Source organism: Thunnus maccoyii, chromosome 4 (assembly GCF_910596095.1).
Source record: "Thunnus maccoyii chromosome 4, fThuMac1.1, whole genome shotgun sequence".
Classification (NCBI taxonomy): Eukaryota; Metazoa; Chordata; class Actinopteri; order Scombriformes; family Scombridae; genus Thunnus; species Thunnus maccoyii.
The window spans coordinates 24,972,944-24,993,326 of record NC_056536.1 but is presented as its reverse complement, the minus strand read 5'-3'; the positions used below and the strand labels follow the sequence as shown (position 1 = coordinate 24,993,326).

The window sequence follows — 20,383 nt, the reverse complement described above, 5'->3', positions numbered from 1 at the left end:
CTCTTCCAGTGACAGATATCGAGTGAGGAGTCTAATAAGGAGTTGGGGGTGATTTCAGACTCTCTATTTAGAAATGACAATACATGAGCACACTTAATTACCCAGTCTCTAGTCTAGATCAACAGAGTCTTCCAGCAGTGAAGAGACTGGTGTATTTATTAACAATGAAGGGGCTCCTTTCTGCTGAGAAACAATCTGCTTTACAGCTGACAGTTTTTTCAATGGGCAAAGACAGAGGCTAAAATTCAGACACATTTTCTAAAGAGGAATGAAAGGAAAATCACCCACAAATAAAAACAAGACTTTGGCCTATATTTCTGACTGATTTGTTTTGGTCGTGACAGAAAATAGCACTAGTGCGCAGACTTGTAAGTGCACTGAAGCAATTCCCACAGAAGCTGGTTTTTACAAGTCATAAAAACCTCAGCTATGATGTTGTGTTGTCTTTGTTCTTTGCCCCTAGACTACAGTTCTCATAGAGCACAAATGTAATGAGAGGGAGGCAGAGGCACAGATTAATCCATTTGAAGTAAAAGAAAATATCAGAGGATATTAATTTTTTCAGCAGTTAATAAATATTTTGGTCATACACAATTTAATTTTGCAACATTTTAAAGCCATCTATTTTTTAACCTGGGTTGTTTCCCCCCCCCCCCTCATCGAATGCTGGTTTAAGAAAAGCAGAGAAAAGGCAAGTAGAGGGCCATAATTGATGGCTCAAAGTGTAAGCTTTCTCTCTGAGGGTCTGCTCAGGTCCTGATCCCCTGGCCTCAACCTGAAACAATCACTCTTAGTTAACGACAACACTTCAGCTATTGACAGCATGATCCCGTAAAGCAGACACTTCAATCAACAGAGCAGCCGGAGGTGTTGTGTTGGAAGAGAATAGAAGAAGGAGGGGGCATGGGGACAGATGAAATCAAGAAGTAAATAAATGAATCGATGAATGAATAATAGATTGGCCAGCTAGTGGCCTCTTGGAGCAGCAATGCAGTATTAATAACTGACTCTTACTGTTCGTCTCTGTGTCATCACTGATACTCTTAGGTGGACCATGGCCAGCATAACACACTGCTGATCTGTACATTCGATCCGGATTACGAATTTTCTTCAGTCCTTCAGGAGGCAAAGAGAAAAGTAGAGAAAATCGAGGAAAAGAAGCATTCTCCCAGTCTGTGGTAACTAAGCAAACTCCCCATGCAAGCAATATCAACAGAGGCTAGACAGTATATTGAAATACATTTAAAACACACAAGAGTTGTTGGGCAAAATAAGACGATAATAATGATAACAATAATAATAATTATCACAATAAATCACAGTGAATTTGTCTGTTGTCATTTAAAACAGTGAAGTTTTTTGTCTCTATAAGAAATATGGCCAGTAATAAGGGTCACTGTAGCTCTGCCCCACTTTGATATGGTTCAATAACACTCCCTATTGTATCAGTGGTAAGCTGGATAAAATCAATACAATCAATCAGTGGAGACCGTGCAAAGCAGTCAGTAAAGGTCTATTACAGGCAGGCATTAGGAATGATACGTCTCAGCAACCACAGACCGGACCTGGGTCCCATCCATCCACGCCTCGCTGATTCAATTAAAAGGCTGGAAAAAAATGTACCGCCTGATTCAACACAAAACTGGGAGAGTAAGTCGTCCGACATCACGAGGAGGTTAAATTCATCCTTCTTTACAAAACAGCGGAGAAATATTTATACCATTGCTGCACAAGCACTTTTGTAAGTTAATGGCTGACTGCGTGCTTACTTGATGTTTTGCTGCCGCTTCACCATGAACTTTGAGTGAAATGATAACATCATGAAACTTTTTAATCTGCACCCGATTGAAAAATAAAAGAGAAATATTACTTCCTGCTCAGCTGAGACTACAGGCTTAATTCACTACATTTTAGAAAACAACCTTTGCTGATTGTTTCTGTTGTCACCAAAGTTCCAGCTGCTTTACCCTTAGATATACTGTATGCAGGTTACGTATCACACCTGTGTGAGTATGTTAGGCCTTGCGTTTATATGATTTTAAATTAAAGTGAATATGCTACACTGTTATGCTAGGTCTACAAAAAAACTGACACTATCAAAGATTCAACTTCAAGATTTAACTTTAACACTGTGTTTCCTTTCCTGGTGAGTCCCAACATACAAAGTGTTAGTAACGTAGGTTGTGTTTACAAATTTCTTTTCTCAATTTTTGGCTCTTATACAGAGATATTTTTACGAGTCTCTGCTCTGGTAGATTCATAAGACCATTGGCTGAAGTTTTATCCCAAGGAGTCTCAGTGTAAGACATATCAAGCCTGTCTTTTCAGTGCCCTCCAGGCTTTGTACTTAAAATAACGGACCCACAGTGCTTTTTATGAGTGTGAAGAAAGAAAAAAAAACACCCCCAAGGGCCCTGACAATCAGTTAGGCTGGAGAGAAATACCCCAGGATGTAAACATTACACCACTGAGTGAGACTGGGTCATGGCCCCTGGGTTTAACACAAGATGTAACCCTCAGTTGTTATGGGCCATCATAAGACCTGCCAAACAACTAAGAGAGATCAGCACTGCCTGCATACCACAAGGACAAAAGGTTAAGGAAACACTGTTCAGCTCTCTCAGCAGCTACCCGACATCCAGGGACACGTCATGTAAAAACTGTAACAGGGATGTCCAAAAACCATGTTCTATATTAATGAATAGCCAAAACTAAGAAGAAAAAAAAACTGGATGCAGGAATAAAGATTCAGCATGGGAGCTCTATGTAAAAGCTTCAAGGGCCAGGTTTGCATGAGGCGACATTGCATTTACATGAAGGTATGAAGCTCTCTCACTCTCTCTATGTTCCCCTTCCTCCTCCTCCTCCTCCTCCTCCTCCTCCTCCTCCTTTTTTTTCCACTGACCGGCCTCACAGGAACACTGAAAATAACTTAAACCTGCTCACCAATGGGACTTTCAAGTCAGGGTTTTCAGTGAGAGCCTGCTGTGTTGGAGAGGCATCGCGATTAACAACTGGATCCTATTTGTTAAGTTCTGCTATCTAGATGAATACATTAGGACTATACAACACACAGTGAAGTCATTACTATCATAAAACCAGATGTCTTCATTTTTTGTCATAGACCACAGACAGATCCTTCATACACTAAGTGTGCTTCTGTAGCTCAACATCACCCCCTGGTGGGACTCTGTTTAGTGGTTGGCACACTGACATTCAAACAACTGAATTCCCAGTGTTTTATCGTTTCCCCTCATATGGACGGAGGTAATTTGTTTACACTCGTTTGAAACATTAAAGTAATTCCACATCAAGAGGAATCCACATTTGAGGGTACTGACACCACACACTGACAGAGGTCTGTTCAATTTCGGAGCCTGCAACAATACGTTATGAACAGCTCGGAAACAGCTGGACTTAACGATTTATGTAGAAATCTTTTTTTTTTTTTCACTGTTTCTCAAATTATGCAGCCAATTTAAAAGTCTAGGATGACTCTTTTGCATCACCCAGAGGGTCAATATAAATCAATAAATATGAAAAAACACCACACATTTAGAAAAAATGCAAGAGCATACTGTCTTAATGACCTATAATTATACTCATTTCTGCTCATCAAAAAACCTAAAACCTCTCAAGTTATAAACTATTGTTATCACAGTGAGTTTAGCCCATAAGAAACAACTTAACATCAACATAAACAAGAAAATGTGATTAACGCCAGGTTAACAAGCTCCAATATTTTCCAGATTTTTAAAAAAAATGTGAGTTTAAGTTGCTATGTTTTTAAGAATTTCATCCCTGTCAAATGTGAAACAGAGACTGTAAGTACGTAACTCACTCCAGTCTGAATCTAATACTCTTAAAAGTGGAAAGCTGCCATGAAAACATTTTTTACAATATATGTATTTATTTTTATACAGTCATTGTTTAATTACTCACCCAAATACTCCATGGGCCTATGTGAATAGGAGCAGGTCTCTTATGGATATGTTTTGCAGTAAAATATCCCACTAAGTAAGTCTAATGGGTTTCATTTTAAGTTAGTGAGCCGTGTGAAATAAGCTGAGGAAAAAAGTCATCATTTTGTCCTATGTGTAAAGTAGTGTAATGGGCAGGCAGGCTGCTGGAAATCCTACTCTCCATGCTCCCTGTTTCCTCTGGTGTGATGGCATTTCATTTCCAGCGCGATAGGGCATTACAAGCGGAGCGGGCATTACAACGTTGTGGTGTCCGTGTCTCAAACCAAATATAGGCCAAGTACTATTAGCCTAATTGGAATTTGGGAAACATAATCACTGACTTAAAAAAAAAAAAAATACATCACTTCTGACTCGCAAACACTATTCGCTGAATGCCAAAGAAAACCCTCGCGCTTCAAGGGGGAACTGAACGACCCTTTCAAGACGGCAAAAAAAATATAAAACTAGACTTGTACATTTTAAAACAGATATGCCCAAATGATTATCGCAATGCCTTCAAAACAAGCTGCAAACAGCGGCTGCAGAGGACAGTCGTATTGACAGATAAACTACCACAACCAACCCGCTTTTTAAAGCTGGGTAATAAGGGAAGAAGTTAGTCGATGCCAATGACATGTTGTCATTAACTTAGCCTTGTTGTTAACAACTTGAATTGCTACGTCTCTTGATAAGCATCCAGAGCAAAACGCACGGTAAACGCGTTACTTTTACCACGCTGACAATTTGTCCCCGTGGCGGTGCTTTAGATGTGGGCTACGATGGGAATAGCAGCTGGCTAGAATGCAAGCTAATATTAGCTGGCTAGGTGATGTCTCCACGTTTTAGCTGCCTATTCGGAGGAAAATAGCGGAGCCGTTTTCAACCGAAAAAATTCTCCACTTGTCCTCTCGCGTGTGTCATCTCCGCGCAGAGTTGCAACTGTTCCTAAAATCACACAGCGGTCATACTAGTAAATTAATCCCATTATATTTCTCTTACCTTCCGGCTTGTTTTCGGCAGCCATTTCCCCTTCACGCGCAACATCCTCCTCCTCCTCACGACCGTGGGTACCACGCGCGTGCACGGCGAGGACAGCACGAGGAGGGACTGGAGGAGCAAGCGGCGAGTCGGTCCGACCGAGGCGAACTTATCATTGGCTGTGAGGCGGTGACTGACAGAGAGGCTCCGGGATGAAAAACACATCTCCAATCACCTTGGCACCACCAGCCGTGTTTTTTTTTTCTTTTTTTCTTTTTTTTTTTTTTTTTTTACAGTGAATTTAAAACAGCTCAGAGACGCTGCAGGTCTGGCATGACGCTTTTGTTTAAAGCTGATGACGCGTTATTATATTAAAAGGAAATTACTTAATGTTCAGTGGGTTATGGCTGCATCTTTTAGCCATAATTAAAACTAATTACAATGTGAATATTAAATGTTTGTCTTTGAGCCGTCCCACTGAAGTTGTTTAACACTAGGTACCTGGGTGACACAAGGTAGTATATAGCCTAATTAGGCTAAATTAACTGTTTAATGGCCTTTATTAAGTTTATTTAAACATGTCTGTAGAGATAAGTCTGTTGATCAAAACTGATAATGGCTGTCTGATCTGTTTCATACAACTACTGATAACTGGAGACCCCTCTACTGATGGTCAAAGAGGTCTACTGATAACTGGAGAAAAATTATGTTGCCAGTTTTACATAATCATCAATAACAGAATAATTTTTGCATGCCTTGTTTTGATTTTAAGGCTCAGTTTGCTTTATTTTCATTCGGATGCGGGATACTGGTTTCCTTCCAGGGAGTCCTAGGCACAGATATACTAAAAAACAAACAAACAACGAAACACTTGAAACATTTTAAACAATAGTAGACCTACGTCTGCACAATCTGCCAATCAAATGTCAGATGTCTGTTTACATTTGAAAGCCCGGAGACTAGTTTGTTCCCTTGTAGACCTCACTGATTATAGATAGTGGCAGCTTAATAGCCTGCTGCAGGCTGGTCCTAAACGCAGAATTTCCGGCCGCAGGGATTTACAGGAGGTGGATCGACCTAAACAGTTCTGTCAGCTACTGGGGGGGTCGGTGTGACAGATTTGAAAACTTCTATCATTATGGCGCAGTTACATATAGGCTTGACAAATAGTATGGCTACGTTAAATGACTCCAGGCAATCTAATTACAGATCATTGTGCTTTACAGACTTTGGTTTTGGCACTCTCGCCAACTACAGCACTTAAGGACAGCCGTCATCCTATATTAACAGGCTGTAGATCGCCAGTGCTGAAATGCAGTGTATAGTTTGAGGTGGTGGTGCTGAAAGGACAGCTCCTCCGCTGCCTGCTACTCGTGCGCCTTGTACAGCCAACGGCTTTGTTATTGCAAGGAAAGTAATAATCAGCTAATGAAATACCTAATGTGGTGAAGTGATTTTCTCGCCCTTTGCCTTAATTGCTTCTAGGTGGATAGGCTGCAGACAATAAGCCCACCCTTTTAGAATGGCATGCATGTATCCATCTATCTTCTAAATAATGTATGTTCATTTTTTAACATCTGAAATATCACGTTGTAGCCAAATGCATTTTTATCTAACATGTCACATTTAGTGACTTTTATGTATTTCCATTTACATTAAAAAAATAACGGGCCAAATTGTAAATGGCTAGCTGCAGTGTTAAATATAATAATAATAATTAAGTTTATTTATATAGCAGTTTCCTTAATCATGTTACAAAGTGCTTCACAAAAAGATAAAATACAATAAAAAATAATAATACATATGAATGGATAAATTGAAATAAAATACAACTTTAAAAGCTTTTTTTTTAAAAAAAGAAAAGACAAAAGAATGTTTTAAGAAGAGATTTAAAAGCAGTGATAGAATTAGCAAACCTAATCTCGGCAGGTAAGTCTTCCAGAGTTTGGGGGTTAAAATGTCACTCTACATGTTATGCTGGAAACAGATCTCTAAGCGCCACTCCTTATACCAATAAAGACGAATAGCTGCAAATTTATAAAACTTCAAAATGTCAACACAACATGAACAAGCATGAATAAAAAGACGTTTTTATGTTTATTCATCCGCAACACAAGGGGGCGACAGAGTGCGCAGCGAAGTCGTCGCGCGACGTAAATGACACGAAGAAGCGATGACCGGGTGTAAACATGGCGTCTCCCTTGGACGATGATGAGATCTCCAATGAAGATTATTATTCCTTGCTGAATGTCAGAAGAGAGGTAGGCTGCACAGTTGTGATCTGAATAAATGTCTGCGCGTATGAAGGTCGCAGTCGTTCTGTAAACTTTCTCCGGTTAACGTCTAACGGCAGCGCGTATAATCAGATTTAACGTTAGCTAGGTGGGCTAACTTGTGACCCTCGACATTGGTTTCTGTGCTGTGACTCCTCGGCTGGACACTTTGTACAAGACACACAACAGGTTGTTTGGTTGCCACTTTACCAACAGGATCTGTCAGTTCATGAAGTAATCTGGATTATCGTGTGTTACTGCGGTTATATGGCGGCTAATGTTAATGTTACCTGAGAGTTATTTTCACTTTCAGAAAGATCTCATGGACTGTGCTAACTAGCTAATGCTACCATGTATCAGTGCAGCTGTACTTGAGGTTCACCATGAAACTTACAGCTGGTCAGATTACACTCTGAATATGTGCCATAATGACTGTCGCTTATGTTCAGTTTATTTGTAAAGCAGAGTGCAGTGTGTTGACGTGAAAATGACCTTTTACAAAACTGTGGTACCGAGACTGACTAAACAAAGTATAATTTGAATGTTCTCATAATTTGCTTAATGTTAAGTAAGTTAGCATGAGCGGGAAAAGTATATAAAAAACTTTAATCAGAAATAATGTCTATTATTATTTATAATATTAATGCAATTAACTTATATTGCACCTTTCATTTGCAGTCAATCTCAAAGTGTTACCGCGTTAAACGCAAAAACAAAACAAACAAATAAAGCTTGAATTTAAGCTTGTTTACATGACAATCTTAAATTCAAGAGTAGGTTAGAAAACGTGTAACCCATCTCGTTGCAGTAAAACACAAAATGACTCATAGTCTCTTATGTCATTGATTTCAAAAATTAAATTAATTCAGTTGGCAATGGTCCAGATTTAATTCCTATGAATACGGTATGATAGATGACCTTTTGCACCAGTCAGTCTCACAACAATGTAATTATAAACTGAATTTATCAACATCAGCAACTTGGTGTCTAGACTGTTTTGTCACAAGTCATCTGAGCCCTGAAATGGCATTACAGCAGGGTTCATAGTAGCGCTGCAACAAATAATTGATTAGTTGCTGCAAACTGTTAACTTAATCTCCAACTATTTTGATGATCAGTTAATCATTTTTAGTCATTGTTTAAGAAAAAATTCTCTCAATTAGCTTCTGAAATGTCAGTATTTTCTAGTTTGTTTAGTCTTCTATGATTGTAAACTGAATATCTTTGGGTTGTGGACTGCTGGTCGAGACAAAAGAAGACATTTGGAGACTTCACCTTGTGCTTCGGGAAACAGTGATCGACATATTTCACAATTTTCTGACATTTTATGGACCAAACAACTAATCGATTAATCGAAAAAATAATTGACACATTAATCAATAATGAAAAAAATCATTTGTTTCAGCCCTAGTTTATAGACCTTAGAAAGTTCAAATAAGTGCCAGGTGTAGCGACATTATGCTGAATATTTTGTGTGTGTGTTGATCAAGTTTCCCCTAAAGTTTTCTCTCACTTTTTTTTTTTCTGTTTCAACTTTGTGCTTCAGGCAACACAGGAGGAGCTGAAAGCGGCCTACAGGCGATTATGCATGTTGTATCACCCAGACAAACACCGCGACCCTGAGCTTAAGCGTCAAGCAGAACAGCTTTTTAACCTCGTACATGAAGCTTATGAAGGTAAGAAAAGCTTAAATCACATCATTAAGTCGACACCCTCTCCAGGTACACATGAAGCCAGCGTTGTATTGTACATGTTACGATCTACTCTGACACATCTAGATTCATAAACAATTTATACTGTTTGTTCACATTACTGAAGGTAATCTATCTCTTTCCAGTGCTTAGTGACCCACAGGCACGAGCTATCTATGATATCTATGGCAAGCGAGGACTCGATGTTGAAGGATGGGAGGTAAGTCCATTATTGAATGAAGTGACTAAAATCCGTTAAGCCACCAAATGATGTTAGAAACAATGTTTTTTAGGCCTTTGCGTTGATTGACAGTTCACTATTTACTAAGCTCAAAACATACACTGACGCATGTCGGACATGTTTTACAGGCGGGGGAGCTGTGAAGCCTCATGGGAGTGAATTTCACAACCATGATTGTCAGGCTTACCTCATACATTTTTAAAAATATTGTATATTGAATTCATTATAAATGTCATATGTGTTTTGCTAGCCAACTGCAAACAGAACCAAATGTCATGTAACAAAAAAATCTATTCACCATGTCTATCTGTGTGAAAAATTCAGTATGTGTTTGCATTTGCAATTTTAACTTTGAGAACACACACACACACAGTGAGGTGCAGATCAGTGTGAGATTCAGTGCAAAGCCACCAAAATTAAAACAACAACTCTTCCACAGTATACCTTAACTTAACTCACTAAATGTTTCTGGCTTTTTTTTGCCTTCCTCAGGGTGATGCGGGTAGTGTGTTTATATTTGCAATCATGGATGGCTGTTTTCCAGTAGAATCAAGTTTTACAGAGAAAAATTATATGCTTTCATAGCATGCATCCCAGGATTAGTTTGGATGGAACATATCTTTAGGTTTTGCAGCTTCTTGACAACTTCAGCAAATCAATATATTTTATAAATTACACACTTATACACATCTAGGTAGCTTGGTGCGCTTTAGACCAGTGGTTCTCAACCTGAGGGATTTATTTTCTCTACTCAAATCTTTCTTGTGGATTCACGGATGATTTAAATTCTTCAGAAATCAAAAAAAATATTCAAATATAGAAATGACAAGGAAAATCACTGGTTGAACTGGTCACAACTGGTAGATACAATATATGGAACTGGTGATGAGGGGTCTCAAATAGACATTGCTGCATTTTAATGGACAAAAAGGTTAGGAGGCGGGGCTTTATACACAAGTCTAACATTTCAGTTTTCGTGTAACTTTGGACAATGTTGATGGCAAGCAATTATCCAAATGTGTTATTATGTTTTTTTAAAAATGCCTTTCCATTGTGGTTTAATTCAGAACTCCACTGAGCTGGAGGTCTGACATGTGTAGTATTCAAATGGAAACATCAAGAGAAGTGCATCAAAAGAAATGATGTGCATAAAAAGAGCTCTTTATCCTTTTACGGTCTTCGCTTGAGAATAACTTACTTATTGGAAGAATATAGTGTATCAAGGAGTATAAACCATGTATCTATTATATATGGCATTAATAAACATATTATATTTTGGCATTACAGTCTTATGAGATGAAGCCTGCATTCTTACCATACGACTTTCACCCCTTAACCTGCATGAAATCATTTTTATTTTGTATCTGTATCTGTATTTACTAAAACTACTGATGTGAGCTTGACAGTAAAAATTATGACGCTTATAAATATTTTCACAGAAAGAACTTAGGGGAGTGTGAAATTTCTTCTTCTGTAACTATTTATCTGCCACCTGTGAAGCAGCCAATCCACTGTTTCTTTTGCATTCAAATCCTATCTTCTGACTCCAGGTGGTGGAGAGGAAAAGAACCCCTGCAGAGATTCGAGAAGAGTATGAGCGTCTTCAGAGAGAGCGAGAAGAGAGAAGGCTTCAGCAAAGGACCAACCCAAAGGTATGCACGGGGGTAGATAACAAGCCTCATATTGAACTAAATGAGTCATTAGGCATCTTGTGCATGTTATATACATTATTAATTAAAACAGTATTGTTTCCTGAATGTATTATATACAGGGAACGATTAGTGTGGGTATTGATGCCACAGACCTCTTTGACCATTATGAGGAGGACTATGAGGATATGCCTGGAGGAGGCGTCCCACATGTGGAAATCAACAAGATGCACATATCACAATCCATAGAGGTAAAACAATGCTCCAGGTTCTTTTTGAAGTGATGTTTACAATGATGTGGTTTGGATTAATCAAGTCTGTGCTAGTTGTAAGGAAAGATGTTTGAGCTAATTCCTTATAGTTGTTGTATGTGTTCTACCACAGGCTCCTCTTACAACAAATGACACAGCCATTTTGTCTGGCTCTTTGTCTACCCACAACGGAAATGGAGGTGGCACCATTAACTTGGCCTTGAGAAGAGTCACCTCAGCTAAGGGGTGGGGAGAGGTATGCTGCATTCTTACTGGGCACCACACGCACTCATTTTTGTAATGTACACTATAAATAGCACACTTTCTTTCTGTGACTCTGTCACAAATAGAGTTGCCAGCCTATGTGGCACAACAGGCATTGACATTTTAAGATGTTGAAGTGGTATCTGTTGTCTGCGTGTACACAGGTAGAGTTCGGTGCTGGAGACACACATGGGCCTCTCCTTGGAATGAAGATATTCCGAAACTTGACACCTCGCTTGTATGTCTACAAATATGAGAGAGAAAAAAATCAATAATCTGTTTCTCTACAACATGAACAATACAGTGATTTTTTTTTTTCTTTTTCCTTTTGTGCCTCAGCTTTGTGACAGCTCAGTGTGGGCTCCAGTTTTCATCCCGAGGCGTGCGTCCTGGGTTTACCACAGTGCTGGCCCGTCACCTAGACAAGAACACTATGGGCTACCTGCAGTGGCGTTGGGGGGTCCAGTCCTCTATGAACACCAGCGTTGTCAGGGATACCAAGAGCAGCCATTTCACCTTCGCAATGCAGGTTAGCAGCCAGCAGTCATATTTAACTTTAATGTTGGCCAAGACACCATTAAATCAACAGTTGCTTGTCACTGTTGTGCCAAAATTATCATTTACTTTTTGTCCCTGCAGCTTGGCATTCCTCACACTTTTATGATGATGAGCTACCAGTACAAGTTCCAGGATGAAGACCAGACGAAGATTAAGGGCTCAGTAAAGTATGTTGTCAAAGTGCAATATGTGTTATTTGGAAAACATAATTATAAATTCATATTAAGACCCCTGTTGTAGCTACTCAAACTTCTATCCATTTGAGTATGCAATGTAAGTAATTTGACAACTCAAAAAAGTTTGACTGTGGGTAGAGAGGTAGTGACTGTGTCTTTTATATTGCAGATCAGGTTTCTTTGGGACTGTGGTAGAGTACGGTGCTGAGAGGAAGATCAGTAGACACAGTGTCCTGGGAGCAACTGTCAGCGTGGGAGTGCCCCAAGGTGTCTCCCTCAAGATCAAGTAAGTGCAGCTCTTTGCTCCACTTTCCCGTTTGGTGTAGGTTCCAGAGGGTTTTACTCAAAACGCTGTTGCCACGATGCCCATTGGAATCACGATGTAACACTGTCTCAGCCAGTTAATCTTAGAAAAAGTGGTTGGCTAAGTCTTTGACGAGCACATTATCGACAAGTTTCAGTCTGGTTTCTGTCGGTTGCATTCAACAAAAACAGATTTTCTCTGAGTCTCAAATGATGCAGGAGAATATTTTGTATTGGCTCTGTTAGATCTCAGTGCTGCTTGTGATGCTGTGGACCACTGTATATTGATTGAGAAGCTCAGACAGTGGGTGGGTATCTCTAGATCAGCTTTGGATTGGTTCTCCTTGTACCTGTCAGACAGGACCTTCTTGGTCACAGTTCATAATTATGCCTCATCAACTGAATCTTTGTTCTGTGGTGTTCCCCAAGGTTCTGCCCTGGGCCCATTGCTCTTTGCATTGTACTTTCTTCCACTCGGGCAGATAAGAAGTAATTTTAAAGGTGTCTCCTTCATTGTTATATGGACGATATTAGCAGTCTCATTCATTTCATTAAAGTTTTATTCATTTAATTTAAGCCTCAAAATGTTTCAAAACTGTTTGTTCAACTGAACTGCCTCAACTCTATAAAAGATTGGATGGCAGATAATTTTCTACTGCTAAATACTGATAAAACAGAAGTTTGCATTTCTGCCCTTGATTACGTTGTCCCCAAGGTGAGGGAAAGTCTTGGCTCTTTATCTTGTTCTGTTAAACCTACCCTCCATAATCTGGGCGTTTCTATGGGCAAGGCTTTGAGTCTTGACCAGCATGTGAATTGTTTGGTTCCCTCCTGTTTCTACCATCTGAGAAACAATGCTAAGTTCAGGCCCATTGTGTCCATAGCTGACATGGAGATGATTATACATGCGTTCATTTCCTCCCATCTTGATTATTGCAATTCCCTTTTCACCTGTCTTAGCAAGACATCCCTGAACCTCTTACAAGTGGCCCAAAATGCTGCTGCCAAGCTCCTGACCAAGTCCCCCCGAAAGTCTCATGTAACACCAATCCTGATGTGGGCTTCCCATCAAATTCAGAATCCAGTTCAAGATCCTTGTAATCACTTTGAGAGCCTTGCATGGTCAGGAACCTGCCTACATTAAAGAGCTACTGCAGCCATATAATACCAATAAGGTTGTCCCTCACGCCGGGCTCAAGACAAAAGGAGACTGTGCTTTTAGGGTTGTGGCTCTCAAACTTTGGAACTCTCTCTGACTGGACTTAAGATCTGTGGACACTGTAGACACCTTGTAAAAAGTATCTCAAGACCCATTTGTTTAGACTTGCTTTTGTTTAATTTGTTTTGTTTATTTCTGTTTTTGCCTTGTGTTTTAGCTGGATGCTGCATTTAATGTTTGTTGCTCTGTCTCTTATTTGCTTTTTTTTATTTGCTTTTTGTTGTTTTTATTGTGAAGCACTTTGTGGTATCTGCTCTTGAAAGGTGCTATATAAATAAACTTATTATCATTATTATGATTCCTCCTGTTCATACCGGCCATTAAGAGATCCCCTCATAATGCACTTTCACTATAAGTGATGGGGGATAAAATCCCCCAAGTTTATTTGGTGCTGATATAAGGCTTCAGTCCATATTAGTCAAATCAAGTCAGTATTCTCTATTTAGTGCCCCTTTCTGCTGTGATCCTTCCACTGTCGCTCAGCAGGAAAACACTGTCCGTTGAGACACAGAGAATGTTTTTTTTTTTTTTTTATGAAAAAGACTGTAACTTTGGAAGATATCCACATTATCTGACTAACTCAGACAGCTGGAGCCTCATATTGTCTTCAGATAAACTGTGGATTTTGTTCCCCATCACTTACATTGTAAGCACAGTTGGGAATCTTCTAACGGTCAGTATGAACAGCAGGGATGTTTACAGCAAACAAAACCTGTTTCAGTGTTAATATGGGCGACTGACTATTGTTTTAAGACAATACTGGAAAAATATTAACCTATCCTTTCATTTTCACATAGAAATTAGATAATATATTAGATGGAGTTACCAATTAGCAGCCGTTCAGATATAAATATGAAATCAACTCTCTCTGCAGACTAAACAGAGCCAGCCAGACGTATTTCTTCCCTATTCACCTGACCGACCAACTCCTGCCTAGTGCTGTATTTTACGCCACAGTTGGACCACTGGTTTTCTACCTCGCCCTCCAGCAACTAATTATTCGGCCCTACTTGCGGGCCCAGAAGGAACAGTAAGAAATCCCCTCTTTATGTTGGTGTTTTTCATGCAAGAAATGTTATTGGAAGAAGTGCCACATGTATTATTATGGCCAGATTTTATGAGCTCATTTTATTCCTCCATTTATCTTTTAACTCAACAGAGACTTGGAGAAGCAGCGGGAGAGCTCGGCCTCTAACATAACAAAGAAGAAACAGGAGGCAGAGGCTGCTGTGAGTTGACTTTATAGGCCTACATTTAGCTGTGCTGCCAATCCTGTATTGTTATTCAGTGTTAGATAAGAGATGCAGGTATTGTGCGTGACTGTCAAGAAGTATTACAAGCCCCACACCAGTCAGAAATCTGTAGTAACAAATGGGCTGAGATGGGATTAGATAAGATGCAAAGTCTTAGTGAAATTCATTAGTATAATCCATATGATCTGAAATCTCATTGTTTGTGTCTGTCTCTCTTTCTCTCTCCCTGTGCCTTTTTCATCTCTAAAGGTCTTACTCATGCAGGAGTCTGTGCGCAGGATTATTGAAGCTGAGGAGTCTAGAATGGGTAAGATCAGTAAAGGATGAGCTTATCCTCAGAATAATGTTTTTTAAGCAGGTTGTGAAACTATTTGATTCTCTTAGATCCTCAACTGTTTTTCATACTTTTTTAGGTGAAATGCGTTGATGGCTGGTTGAATGTTGCTCACAGAAAAGTGTAAATTCCGAGATACAGTGCGTGTTTTAACTACATGAAACAAAACTGGTCTTCTACTGGCAAAAAAAAAGATCACTGCTGTTAAGTTTTCTGCTACCTATGAATAACCAGTTCACACATCAGAAAATCCAAACTAAAGCCTCTCCATTGTAGCATAGGACACTTACTTTGTGGACACCGATAGTATCCAGGGTGATTTTGTGGAGATACGGGTAGCTTTTTAAACAAGGTTAAAATGGTTAATAGAGAAATACGTTTCAGTGGATTTTTTTAATGACCCTCCAGACTCTATTTTGACTGCTGATAATTTGGGCTTTTTAGTTTGCCTTTGATAAGTACACTAACAAAAAGCTCTCAGCAGACAGTATAATTTTCACCTGGGGAGTTTGGTAAGTGATAATTGGCTTATAACACCTGTCACTGTAGAGGTTGCTTTGATTGTAGTATCATCAGAGGTCTCCTAGACATTGCACTTGTAACAGTTAATAACAGTGTGTGAAATGACAGACACACAGCTGCTCTTCTTTATTCAACGGACCACACTCCACGAAATGGTAACAGTATTGTCTATGTAGCTTACAATTACAAATAATGGTGCTGTGTTTTTGTTATGTACTTGCAAAATAAATGTAATATATTTTATTGGTTCTGTCATTAACAGTATGGCTAAATGTACTGGCATGCAAGATGAAATATATTCTATTGTGCAAGTGCTGGTTTGTGTTTGACAGTGTTGTAAAAATCCTGTCTATGTTGTCTGTCCTCCTTGGATTTCCAAAATCAACTCAAGTATGACAGTTTAGTGACTAATTTGCATTTTGGAACACATTAACATACCACATTAATGCATAACATTTCCAATTGATTCACACTGTTCTTGATGCTGCTTCCTAAATCAGGCCTCATCATCCTCAATGCCTGGTACGGCAAGTTCGTGACAGACAATAGTAGAAAACACGAGAGGGCAAAGGTCATTGATGTGACTGTGCCACTGCAGTGTCTGGTGAAAGACTCGAAACTCATCCTGACTGAGACCACAAAGGTATGTACCCAAAACCTACACAATAGACTAGATTTTTGTGCTGTAATGATATTGGATCCATTGATACAGTATGTAGGTATTTTCCTGTTGCGTAAAATATATTATTTATACATGACAATTACCGGTTATAAATGTATTTGTGTGTTTACAGTTTGTACATGACCTTGTGTTGTCTTTCCAGTCAGGACTCCCTGGCTTCTATGACCCCTGTGTGGGGGAGGAAAAGAGCCTGAAGGTGCTGTATCAGTTCCGCGGAGTCATGCATCAAGTCCTGTCAGGAGACACGGAACCACTCAGGATACCAAAGCAATGTAAGTCCCAGCACAGCACAGTGACTCTATCATATAGATACTGCGTTGCATTCTTGCCCCCATTACTGTAGTGTTAAGCTACTTCAGTGCAGGTTAATGATCTGGTAGATCATATACTCTCTTGAATGAGTCTAACGTGCCCTTGTTTCAGATGTAGAGGTAACTGACAGCAGGGGAAATTAACTTGAACACTTTGTAGTCTGATGCAACATATCTTAAAATATTTTATCTCCACTTTGAGAATGTCCCCTAAATTCCACTGAGCTATATTACCTGCCACTTTCATGTGCCTGCCAGCAGCGTTATTTCTGACTTCTTTGTTCTTGTGTCCTCTGTACAGCTCACAGGATTGATGCAGACACATAGGGGCTCCTCTGCTGACCAAAAAGACACATCTCTCAGCTGTTTGACAGAAGATGGATAAAGCTCTGTTTTAGATACGACATGGATCTATCCTTATTTCTCAGAAAATGTGCATTTATCTTTTGTCTTTATAGCGTTCATTCAAATATGCAGAGCAGAGTAAAACCATCACAGACTGGATTGATCCTAATTCAGTATCCATGGACAGGGTTGTGGCCTGCTTGAAATTCTAATGTGACACCAAAATCAATGGCTGCCATCTCATTTCACAGGTCTTCTAGCCTCATTGGTGTCCATTTATTTTTGGTAGGGCTTGTAATTTATGATCAAGTTCTATGTACTGTATTGTACACAAACTGCAGTGCCTATGTGATTGAAGACATGAATGCACCTCTGTTTATTTGCCATATTATTAAAGATTTCAGTCTCTCTCATGTTGTTTAAACATTTTGGTATTATTTAGTTTTTTTTGTAATGCTTGTAAGGTGAAATATTTGGGTTATCTTGGTTTAATCTGAATATTGTTGAGTTGATTTGAATATAGAAAGTGTTGATTGGCCTTGATTTGATCGAGTATAAGAGTTTAAATTTATTCTACATGCCGATCATCTTCAGTTGATGACTGCATGCAACTGTTACACATAATCTGTCAGACAAACTGTTTGTGAAGTCCGGATGATCGTGGATATTCCTTCCTTTCACTTGTTTGCCAGTTAGCTTGCCACAAATGGAAAATTAATGGATTAACTGAAAGCACTACAAGACCAGAGATTGTTTTACTTCCTGTGAGAAGTGCAACCCTGCCTTTCCAATAATCACAAGTGGATCGTGCGATGAGGGCAGACAAACTGACCAGATGTTTCCTGTAACCCTAATGTGCCATTCTTCTTGAAAAGTCTAATTGAGTTTTACAATTTCATCATGAGGCAGTTTTTTTACCAGTAATTTTTCCAGGATACATGACATGATATGATTTGATGGTTTGATGATTGAATGTAACCAGTGAATTATAAAACCTGATGATCAATACAATTAAAAGGTGTTGTGTGTTTAAAGACTACTGTATGTGGATGAGAGGTACAATACATTGGCCTCACTCGGGAAGGCTTGAGACAGAAACTGTCAATGAGTACAGAGTTCATGTAAGTATTGTAACAGTAGAAATAACTGTTTACTATGTCCCCTAATAGACAGCAGATCTTTCAAAGCAAGAAAAACAGGTGTAAATAACATTAAAGGATAGGCTCACAATTTTTCAAATTTCTCTTCAAACAACATTTAGGTGCCCATATGAACACTGAAAGAGGTTTTGCTCACTGTAATCATTCCTCCTGTTCATACTAGGTATTAAAAGATCCCCTTCAAATGCACTTTCAATGTAAGTAAATAAAGTTTATTTAGTATAAAAATAGTATTAAAATTAATTAAAATAAATTAGTATTCAAATAAGACCATGAAAACAGTAAAAAAGAAACAATAAAACAAGCAACAACAGACCTTAAAAACACAAAATTACAAACACTAGACAGGCGAGACAAAGGCCAGTTTGAATAAATGAGTTCAGCTGCTTTTTGAAGGCATCAACAGAGACTGCAGGTCATATGTCTATAGGTGGAGCATTGCACAGTGTCAGAGCCACCACTTCAAAGGCACAATCACCTTTTGTTTTCAGTTGAGAGCAAGGGACAACCAATAAGCCCTGGTTGCTACTGGTGATATAAAGATGGAGCAGGTCAGAAATGTACACAGGTGTCTGATCATGCAGGGCTCTGTATGTGAAAACAAGAGCCTTAAAATGAATCTTAAACTTGATGGGAAGCCAATGTAAAGAAGATAAGATGGGTGTGATGTGAGTCGTCCTGCTGGACCTGGTCAACATCCTTGCAGCAGCGCTCTGGATCAATTGTAGACAGTCTAGGGATGACTTGCTGAGGCACGTGAAAAGGGAATTGCAGTAGTCTAGCTGGGATGGTATAAAAGCGTGAATAATCATCTCTTGCTCAAGTTGTGATACAACAGAACTGAGTTTGACAATATTTCTTAAATGGCAGAAACATGTACGGGTCAACGATTTAATATGTTGATTGAAGTACATAGCCTGATAAAACATAATACAGAGATTTCTAAGATTAGACTGTACAGCTGAAGAAAGGGACCCAATACATTGAGCAACCTTGAAAACTATGCTATCTGAAGCAATGATAAGGACCTCAGTTTTATCTGCATTTAGCTATAAAAAGTTGTTAGCCATCCAGCCCTTAATGGAAGTCAGACAATTGTGCAAAACAGTCAGTTTGTCTCATCAGGATTAAAGGAGACATACAGCTGGATATCATTAGTGTAACAGTGATATAAGAATCCTTTAAGTTTGCTAATAATATGACCTAAGGGAAGCATATACAAAGGAAATAATATAGGACCCAAGACAGAACCCTGAGGCACACCACAGGAAAGAGCAACAGATTCAGACATGCAAACTCAGAAAAACACCCATCCGAGAGATAGAAGGAGAACCAGTCCAGGGTGCTCCCAGAGACACCCACCCACTGCCTAAGCCTTTCAGTCAGCATGCTGTGATCTACAGTATCAAAAGCTGCACTAAGATCCAGCAGCACCAAAACAGAGCATTCACCCACATCAGAAGACATCATTATGTCAATGGAGACTCTGAGAAGAGCTGTTTCAGTGGAATGCTTCTGACAGAAACCAGACTGGATTATATCTAAAATGCTGTGAGCAGCCAAGACATCAGTGAGCTGTTTGGCAACAACTTTATCTAAGACTTAGATAGAGGCTTCTATTTAGGCTTAGATATAGGCTTGTAGTTTTTAGGAAGGGGTGAGTCAAGTTTAGTTTTTTTTAGAAGAAGCTGAACAACTATATGTTTAAAATAAGGTGGGACACAACCAGCAGGGAGCTATTTATAATAGATATCAAGCATAGACCAATAGATCCAGGTACATTTTTAAGCATGGAAGGTGGTAAAACATCTACAGGGCTTGATGAAGGTTTCATACTGCCCACCAGATCAATGAGGTCTTACTGGGAAGAAGAGGGGATGATGCTAGCCCGGACATCTCTAATCTTATCCATAATGAAAGAGAAAGTTACTTCAATCGTTATTTGAAAATACAGACACATCAGGTGTTGGTGGTGTCAAATAGGACTTTGGGGTTATGTTTACTGGAGGAAATTAGGTGAGCAAAGTAAGAAGCCCTTGCATCCTTAACCAAGTTATTAAACTCAGTTAAAAGGTCTTTGTAATGGAGACGGTGCACATGGAGCTTAGTGGATTTCCACAGTCACTCTACCCTCTGACATTTACACCAGAAACAACGAATAGTGTCATTTAACCAGGGAGACAACAAATTGACAAAGGGAACAAGTCTCAT

At 39.2% G+C, this 20,383-nt stretch overlaps 2 protein-coding genes across 3 annotated transcripts in view; one reads left to right on the top strand and one right to left on the bottom strand.

Moving 5' to 3' along the window:
- Positions 1–5,175, bottom strand: part of camta1a (calmodulin binding transcription activator 1a) — a 290,687-nt gene extending 285,512 nt beyond the window's left edge. The window contains exons 1-2 of the mRNA XM_042408868.1: positions 4,962–5,175; positions 1,015–1,116 (exon numbers count right to left, since the gene is read on the bottom strand). Coding sequence (XP_042264802.1) covers positions 1,015–1,116; positions 4,962–4,986 — 127 coding nt within the window. The 5' untranslated portion in view covers positions 4,987–5,175. The remainder of the gene's footprint in view (positions 1–1,014; positions 1,117–4,961) is intronic.
- Positions 5,176–7,082: 1,907 nt separating this feature from the next.
- Positions 7,083–17,425, top strand: dnajc11a (DnaJ (Hsp40) homolog, subfamily C, member 11a). Of its 2 annotated transcripts, none has more exons than XM_042410165.1 (16): positions 7,083–7,201; positions 8,760–8,889; positions 9,051–9,124; positions 10,696–10,797; positions 10,917–11,045; positions 11,179–11,301; positions 11,474–11,547; positions 11,649–11,838; positions 11,949–12,034; positions 12,213–12,329; positions 14,440–14,595; positions 14,725–14,794; positions 15,068–15,125; positions 16,175–16,317; positions 16,499–16,628; positions 16,969–17,425. In XM_042410165.1, the coding sequence occupies exons 1-16, from the start codon at positions 7,130–7,132 to the stop codon at positions 16,992–16,994; spliced, it is 1,680 nt and encodes a 559-aa protein (XP_042266099.1). In that variant the 5' UTR covers positions 7,083–7,129; the 3' UTR covers positions 16,995–17,425. The 2 variants fall into 2 exon arrangements, with proteins under 2 accessions (XP_042266099.1, XP_042266100.1); XM_042410166.1 differs by lacking the exon at positions 7,083–7,201 and adding an exon at positions 7,322–7,402.
- Positions 17,426–20,383: the final 2,958 nt, after the last annotated feature.